The sequence below is a fragment of the Pseudoliparis swirei genome, chromosome 1 (assembly GCF_029220125.1).
Source record: "Pseudoliparis swirei isolate HS2019 ecotype Mariana Trench chromosome 1, NWPU_hadal_v1, whole genome shotgun sequence".
NCBI classification, from domain to species: Eukaryota; Metazoa; Chordata; class Actinopteri; order Perciformes; family Liparidae; genus Pseudoliparis; species Pseudoliparis swirei.
In genome coordinates, this window is record NC_079388.1 from 9,686,005 (window position 1) to 9,695,136 (window position 9,132).

The window sequence follows — 9,132 nt, forward strand, 5'->3', positions numbered from 1 at the left end:
TTATTTGAAATTACTTTCTGAAAACATTATTATATAGTGCTATGTTTTTGTCAATGGAATACATTTTTATTTCTATTGTATAGTTTATGAACTCAGTGTTAAAATACTCCTAAATCACAAATAGCACTTTTATTGGACTCATTTTGTTTGTGTGTAATTTAATAATAATTATAAAAATATTGTTTTTCACCTCTTGGAGGAGGGAGTCCATCGTGCCATTTCCCAGAGTTCTTTATGAATGAAAATGTGTGTGAATGGCTGATAGTTGTTTGTGAGATGGACTAATGACTAAAACAAAATACTCCATTTAATTGAATGCAGGCAAGCTTATAACCGTCATTAAATATGCTTTATTAACGTGTTATTTCTTTCAAAAAAAATCTTTATTTAGAAAAACACACGTTCATATAGTGTGTTTTGTGACTGTTATCTCATGAACACAAAGCCTAACTAGTTCAATGTCATGTTCAGTGAAACGTACTTCTGACCAGTTTTATTTGAGACCTCTGTAAGGAATGTATGCATGCTGTACTGTGATCAGTTTTGTTTTGTCAAAGAAATTATAATAAAACCATCATGCTTCTCACTTTGGCTCAGAATATAAAACCTGGTGCGAGATGTTCTTTCACAAAGGTGCAATATTGTGTGAGACAGCAGAGGGCGACATGGCTACAATGAAAACAGATCTGTCTGTTGCTCTTCACACGCGTGTTCTTGGGGACGTCAGGTGATGGGAGGTGTGTATTGCAAGCATTTAAAGTTATTTCCATATTCAGAATTGAGTGTTAACGTACAAAAGATGTCTTTGTAGTTGACCCTCAGTAAAAGTTGTCGATTTTAAAATGAGTGAATTGTATTCAATCCTTTTGACCTTTACCTGCAAGTTGCTCTACAGCTTTTAAAATAAATAAATGTCCTTTAATTCTTTAAGATACTTTCTTTTTTTCCCCCATTTAGTATTAACTAACTATTTTTTTGCATTATTGCCTAAACAATATCAAACAAAGCCTTTAGTTGCACTTTCAAATCAGTCATACTGTATTGGAATAGCTTCATGGTCTGAATATGAAAGTCTCATCACTACTCCACTTCTGGTTGTATAGGTGTAAACATTTAAAAATCCCCATTTCCATCCCATTAACACAGAAGGGTAAAGTTACAATTGCCTCAATTAGTATAACTATTTGCAGTTTCTTTCAAAGAAGAACATAATTGAGATCCGAGTATAAGAACTAAAGGGTCTTGAAACATGAATTTAAAAAAAGGGAAATGAGATGTTACTGATTGAGTTCAGGTTATATTTTACATAACTTTTCGACACTGGCTACACAGTAGTACAGATAAACCCTGGTGGATATTCAGATTAAGCTAAAAAGAAGGTGCATGTCAATAGTATGCCACTGTAGAGATGCTTGTTAAATATAACCCATGGTAAGGTTTAGGATTTATACTGGTGGACTGATGGCAGCATTCATGCTAATCCTACATATGCATATAGATCTTCTGACCACAATTGTCATATGTGTGCGTGGGTGTGCGCACATACACACAAAATAGGCTTGCAATGAAATGCTATCCCTTGATGGGTTAGTAACACACACTTAAAATAACCTGCCTGAAGGGTGATCCTCACACACTCGTTTCTACGGAAAGACAACAGGCAAATACAGTCAAACAGTCTGCATAGGTTGTGTATTTAGCAGCTCAATAAAAAGTTTTACAGGCTGTTCTGAAATGCTGCTCTGACTAACTGAGTTAAGCACATGACATCCGAGTCAGCTGATGGGAAGTTACTCCCAACCGTCAGACTCTTTGGATTTTTAAGGTTTTAGGTTGTTTGAATTTAGACATTCTGCTGGGTTTTATGTGTCATTCTGCACTGTTTGTGTGTCATGATAATAATTTGGTGAGGCATCTGGTGTTGAATCCACACACAGACACATACACAGAAGGTTATGTGAGGCACTCAGAGTGGCCAGCCTAACACGGAGCCGTTTAACGCCATGACAGTCTGGGCTTGCTAATGTGTAGTGTGCTGCTCCTGGGCAAGTTTGGATGTTTCCGCACTAATGGGCAGGGATCAAAATGTAAGAGCGAAATCTGATCCTGCATCTCTTTCCCTGAGGTCGGCTTCACCGGAGGGCTGCATACAAGTAGGCCATACCATGCAAACAGGGGGGAAACTGGTAACTCGATATTTAGCCTACATGTGGAGCTCCTCCTGAAACTCTTTATGAGGAGGCATGAAGGGTCAAGAGTTTGACACATGTCCATCATAATGTAACATACAGCAGTTTATTTGGTTTCAAGCCAGCTACATGGTTTTAACTTTCAGTCATAGTTCATATTATAAAACACCAAAGTTAAATATTATGCAGTATATTTGTTGAAGCAATATTAAATGATGAATGCAGAAGACATGTGTCACCTGATAGCCAGCGAACATGTTTCTGTGCCCGTGTCAACAATGTTCCCTCGAGTATGAGGGCGACATGACTCAGATGGAGAACCATTTAAATCTGCACCAAGTTTAACTAAAAACAGTTCAGTGAAACAATAACAACATTTGTACCACTGTCCAAAAACAAAATAATTATTTATTCTCATGTGCAGAAAAATTCTAAGCAATAAATACAAAATTCACCACATATATATGCATAAATAACAGTGTTCCTTAATAGAAAAACCACTATCCAAAGGACAAGCATAGACAACAGTAGTAAATAAAAAAAATTTAAGAAAGAAAAGAAGTCCATTGTGCAAGTAACAGCATCACAGTTGATCAGTGACGCAATCTTCACTACAGGGATGCATGCCATGCATTATCAATTGGGGCGATAACAGGGTTGCCATGGCAACTGTTACCAGGGGCTGGAGCACAGTGCATGTATGCTCCATAAGGGTCAAGAGGGTTACAAAGCCAAGACATAATTAACAGTCGAGGCCTGCAGAGAGGCTCCACAGTTTCATTGTCTTACATCTTCCACTAACACATTACAGCTTTTGGTCTCAAAAGAATTGAAGGGTGAATTTCCGATCACACAAACATGTTTGTGAGAAACCACCTGCGGGTTACATGTGTGCATGAGCATTATACAGGCTGCAAAACCTGAAATCCTCTTAGCAGGTCACTGCATCCCTGCCATGCACTTGCCTCAAAGGCAGCATTGTCATATGTCCTCAAATCAAGACAGCTGCCCATGAAGCCATTTTATTCAGCCAACATCTAGTTAGATTAAATGTAAACGGCCACTGAAATACAAAACCCTTGTGTTAATAGTGCTGTGACATTGTTTTTTTCTACTTCATATGATATACACTACATATGTTGCAAGTGAAAACTTACATGAGACTATACAGAACATACTTTGTTATGGGTTTCAGGAACAATTCTTAAAGTCACGAATCAAGCCAGCTAACCTGGATTAGAGTTGGCCCAAAGATATTGTTGAAATAAAATGTTGCTCTCATCGACACACATGATAAACTACGGTAGCCTACTTTGAACTGGGAGCGCAGTATTCTGTCACAATCCATCAACTCATCAGCTAGTGCACACTGATAGAAGCATGCGGGTAAACGAGGAATGTATTTTATATAAAGTGCAAATTATATTAGCTGTCTGATCTTGTCTGATCTTTAATTTTCAGTTTTACATGAGAAGCAGAGCTCGCAGGGTTATTAACAAGCAGCAAGAGATATTATACCCTATCTGTATTGAATTGTTACGGGGAAATCAACTGCAGCTGTTGGCAGTATGATGTGTATAAATGTCTGTGAAATTAAAGCATTAACACGTTTAGCTCCCATCAAATGAGTGCAGCCATCTGTGGAAGGAGCTTTTTGGATTAAGTATGTGTCTGGACAGCTGTTTGCTAAGTAAGCTACTTCTGCCTCTCGTCATCTCATGGATTCTCAGTTCGACCACAGGTGCCTTAGTGACGACACCTCTGCTCATTAGCTGAGCTCTCCTTTGTTCATTTAAAGAACCCTTCAAGGTCCAAACGTCTGTCTTGAGGTCTTAAACACTCGACGCAGTCAGAGTCCTTCATAACATCGTGGCCATGCTGCTAAATTGTGATAAAGGAGTGCAGTCAGTTTTAAATGGTTTCCCATTTGTCTAGTTAGTGGCCAATAACTCTCAGCGAATGGGAGGCGAAGAACATGCAGCAAAGCATTTGCCTAAGTGACTGGTTGGATGGCGGGTCACGGTGGGTTGGGTCTATTCGAAACACAGACTAGCGGCAGGGAGCCGTGGTCAAATAGCTTGTAGGGCAAAGAACCTTTGGAGGTCCAAACGTCTGTCTTGGGGTCGTAACACTCGAAGCAGTCTGAGTCCTCGATGACATCGTGGCCGTTGAGGATGCGTCCACCGGTGACGAAGAGCTTGTTGTTGATCACTGTTGCACTGTGATGCATCCGCCGCTCTTTTAGGTTCTCACACTTGACGAATTTATTGGCTTTGGTGTCGTAGGCGATCATTCGCCTGGTGTATCCTGAAAACAAGATATTCATCACTTTTAAGAATAAGTCTTTTGATGTTTTAAATTGTTTTTACAATCAACAAATCCAAAGTAAAGACCAGAAGGAGCGGTGATGTGTATCCAAAGCCTGATTTAATTTATTCCTCTGTGCTGTAGACATATGTTTACTCCTGTTTGAGTAATGTTTAATAAAGTGCCCAGCTGTTTTAGGAAGTTAAATAGTCGAAAAATGTCTTTAAGAGGTACATCTCCAGTAGAAAGCGACAAGAGATAGATGATGCCTGAAAAATGACTTTTAAATCCCACCGACTGCAAACATGTTAATGACTACATTCATAATGTAATGGAGCAGCCATTCATTGAGCTCACCTCCTATGATGTAGATCTTGTCTTCAATGACAGCAGCAGGAGCGCACACATTTTTCACCGTCCTTGTTTCCAGGCTGGACCACAAGTTGCGAGAGATGTGATAGACCTGTAGACACACAACGAACAGTCAACATGTTTATTGCAGCATCGAAGACTGTAGTGGCTGCTTGAGTGGTCTCCTCAACTCCTCTGATTCCTAATTGTCTATTCGTCGATATTGACAATGCATTCTGTTCAAGGCCTTTTCTGAAATTTGGGTGGCACAATGCAGGAATTGGTCTGCGCTACTGATACCTGAATCAGCCTGACTGGATTCTGCATCGCGTCCTCCCCTCCGAAAACGTAGATCCTCTGATCACTGGCTGCAACAGCAGGATGCAGCGCCGCTGTGGGCATGGCCGCCATGGCCTCCCATTGATTAAACATACTGTTATATCTCTCAACAGACTGAGAGATCTTCTTGTCAACGCCAATGCCTCCTAACACAAAAATGAAGTGCAGATAGGAGACACTTTGGTGGGCATAGCGTGGCTCCAGCATAGGCTCAGCAGTCCGCCACTGGTTGGTCTTCAGGGACAGTGTGTAAACTGTGGCGCTGACTGAGCTGTCACCTGATGTCATGCAGAGGCTAAGCCCACCAACCACATAGAGGATGCTATGAATGCACACATATGCAGCTTTGTAGAGGCGCAGGGGGAGCTTGGCCAACCACTGCCAGCGATGAGTCCTTTCGTCATACAGCAAGGCTTCACGTGAGGTCTGCTCATTGTTTTTGCGTCCGCCAACCACCACCAGTGTTTCACTGCAGGTGTAACGTCGCGGCGTGGTCCAAAGCGGCTTCAGTTCTCGGCTACACTTGGTGCTGACCGTCAGCATGAGGCGGCGCACTGACTCGATAATCTCAGTACATAGGGTGGAGGACTGCACCAGTGGGTCATTGGCGATGAACTGGAAGAGGTAAGTTGGATGGATGTAGCGAAGACGGACCTTCTTGAAGAGATCATGGATGGCACCGCGTCGTGAGAATGGGTCGTGGTGGATCCACGCCAGGAGGGTCTCAAACACCTGCTCCTCCTCGGCACAAAGCCGGTCATCTTCTAGGTAACACATAAGCTCAGGAAGAGACAACTCACAGAAGTCCTCTGTCGCAGCGACATCAGAGAAACACCTCACAGCCATCTCCTTCGCCCTCTCCCTCAAACTCTCACAGTGAAGGATCTCAGAGAGTCGTATCATGCTCAGACAGTTTTCTGGACTCAGCTGCTCCTGGAGGAACATAGAACATGCCTCAAAGAGACCTCCGTAGTGCAGCATGGAGGCTGCCTGCATGAGCGGGAGTACAATCTCCATGGTGATAGTGATGCAGCCTGTGTAGACATAGTCCACAATGCCACTGAGGACATTTGAAGAGATTCCTTTGAGATTCACTCGGGCCTGACTGCTCTCCAAAAAGTTGCTGCAGAACATGGCCCGGAAGTATGGGCTGCTTGAGACCAGGACGTTCCTGTGGCACGGGATCTCCTGGTCCTCTGTGCAGAGCAGGACGTCTGTCAGGATATGCTCCTGACGGAGGATGTTGAGCTGGGCAAGTAGGTGGGAGGGAAATTCTGAGTCTTTGAAAGAGAAAACTTCTCGTGGTGTTAACGCCATTCTGTGGAGACAGAAAAGAGAGAATCTATAGTCATATTGTCTTTATATTGTCCTTTGGAACAAGATGGTTGATAGAAACATGGGCATACATTACAAATCCAAATGAAATATACAACATGTTGTGGTGTTATAGGAGGTCATATACCCGTCACGTGATCTCACCACGAGGTTGCCAGGAAATCACTATGTCTTCTTAACATTTCAAACTATTGCTTTAAGGTCCAAAAGTAGATAGTAATGCCTCCACAAAAAGGCTTGACTCTACCAATAACCCACCAAGTAACTCATTTACCAAAGTGCTACTTTGCTTGTGAACTCAGGGAAGGAACGTTAGCTATTCAGTTTTTAATGAATGTAGGAATCACAGCATTATTATTCGACCTGTTATCAGGCTTTCCCCTTTGCCCTCAGATTAACCATGCAGATGATAGCAAACCCTTTCATTTATCAACCCTCTCTCAAACTCTCGAAACCCCTGCAGAGCAGCTGTTCTTAATGTGACTCACAGATTGCTATTTTTACCCCCTCTGAATAATCTTGATGCATCCATGTAGCATTAGGCCACATCTCCCTTATCAACCAGCCCATCATCACTGACATTAACAGCACTTTGTCTCTCTGTCCCTCCCAAATATATCTCACTCCATTGCTGTTGCTGTTTTTTGTATATAGTATATTTTTCCTCCATCATATCCCACTCTGTCTCTCTCTGGCTGGAGGGTTTGGGATTATCCTACCATTTAAAGATAGGAATGTCATTGGGCTATTAGCAACACTAAGCATTATAACCACACCGAGCGACAGCTACGGATTCACTTCTACTTTACATTCTGTCTGGTGTCTTTTGACCTGGATATTGGACGGCTGGTAGTACCAAGAACTCTTTATGTTAAATTGCATCAACAATTAAAACATGATGGACACTTGAGTATAAATTATATTCAATCACTTGAGATAATTTCTAGTCGGTCATCAATAATGCTTCTGAATATTTATAAATATACATACTGTATATACATACTGTAACTACATGCTGATGTATTGATATAATATCAATACTACACTTTCCCGTAATGTTTATTGCTGTATTATAAATGGGGCATCACTGGATTATGTTGGCAATTTCCTAGTTCCTTACATTTGGATTCCTTAAACTCAGTTAGAAAAGGATACAATTGAAGCAGATACTGATGCCATTGCTGATTAAAAGCACTGAAGCATTTGAATGTCATATTTGTGTCAAACTGAGAGAAACGTGTTGAACCTGTTGGCAGTTTATCAGCAACATCTGTGACTAAGTGAATCCTTACCTCCTGCCCCCAGAAAAAAAAATTAAATCCAAAATGTCTGTTTGGTCTGATCAGAAAAAGTCTCACTCAAAAGAGGACCAAAACATTAGCCAGAGGGAAAATTAATATTGTAGTCAAGGAGAAAAAAGGAACATGACACAGAGAAACGGCGAAGCTTTCCAGTTAGGCGCTGTGGAGCTCGCCATGAGGCCACTGTGTACATTCCTGCAGCTAAGAATAGTATCCTGGGCCACCGTGACTGAAGCCATGCCTCTCATGTGACACGGCGCTGTTTGGTACCCAGTTGCCGGCTTTACAGCTCTGCCAGGGTCCAGAGAGCGTTTACAATAGCGAGGGTGGTGGGGGGAATCTTCACAGGGACCTGACTCAGCCATCCAGCCCACCCAAGCTGGTGTTTAATCAATGTGTCCCAGAGCTGCTGACCCTGATCCATCTTCTTGTGATGTTTAAGTCCTCCCCTCCTCCTTCCTCATGTGTGTAACCCAGGATGAAGTAAATATAGTGCAGCGCTGATGGGCCCGCTTGATCAGGAGAAACAGCTGTACGAAATGGGCATCTTGATGTGGTATGTTTCTGTGCATTGGTACAACTGGAGATGATTACTATGACTCCTACTAATACTCGCCTGTTAAAGGTGTCAGTTATATTGTAACGATGTATGTGTCCATAACCCCTTGAAAATTGTTCAGTTTTCATTAGCATATATAACTCTGATAGTGTGTTAGGATGTGTTTGAATCCAGGTAAGGAATGGTGGACTCTGCTTTAACAGTCATGTCATGTTAACACAATTGAGTTTTTTAATGCAGACTTATTTTCCTAATCTACTTTTTTTTAAAGACTGTTCTTTCACCTCTTAATGCCTCTAAAATTCCTTTAGATTTAACAGTCTGAGAAGGAAAACTGCACCCACCTCATATCCACGTTGAAACCAGAACCGTTGATGAAGTTTTCATTGCTTCATTTTAAAGAGTCAGGGGCCAAAGCTGGGAAACATGATATGGAGCGACAAGCAGTTTGCTCTGATATATTGCTGAAAGATAACACCAAATGAAACCGGATATAATCTCTTGTAACATTATTTCAAGTCACTGATGGGAAAGATTATAGGAGAAATTAAATATCATCTCTTTTTATATTATAACCCCACATATTTGAGGGAAAGATACCGTTCTGAGGCATTTAAGGCTCCTTTTACTCACAGTTTAAATCTCGAATCGGTCATTTATTTATCTTACAAAAGGGCCTTATATTTATTCCCAACCTTAATTGAACCCCTTGCAGCTCTTGAGGTAGTGAGATGAAATATTGTTATGTTTG

At 41.5% G+C, this 9,132-nt stretch overlaps 1 protein-coding gene across 1 annotated transcript; it reads right to left on the reverse strand.

The window, feature by feature from the left end:
- Window positions 1-2,276: 2,276 nt before the first annotated feature.
- Window positions 2,277-7,950, reverse strand: klhl38a (kelch-like family member 38a). Its single transcript, XM_056416010.1, has 4 exons — window positions 7,814-7,950; window positions 5,148-6,504; window positions 4,854-4,959; window positions 2,277-4,496 (listed from the first exon to the last, which is right to left on the reverse strand). The coding sequence occupies exons 2-4, from the start codon at window positions 6,501-6,503 to the stop codon at window positions 4,207-4,209; spliced, it is 1,752 nt and encodes a 583-aa protein (XP_056271985.1). The 5' UTR covers window position 6,504; window positions 7,814-7,950; the 3' UTR covers window positions 2,277-4,206.
- Between the last annotated feature and the right edge of the window lie 1,182 nt (window positions 7,951-9,132).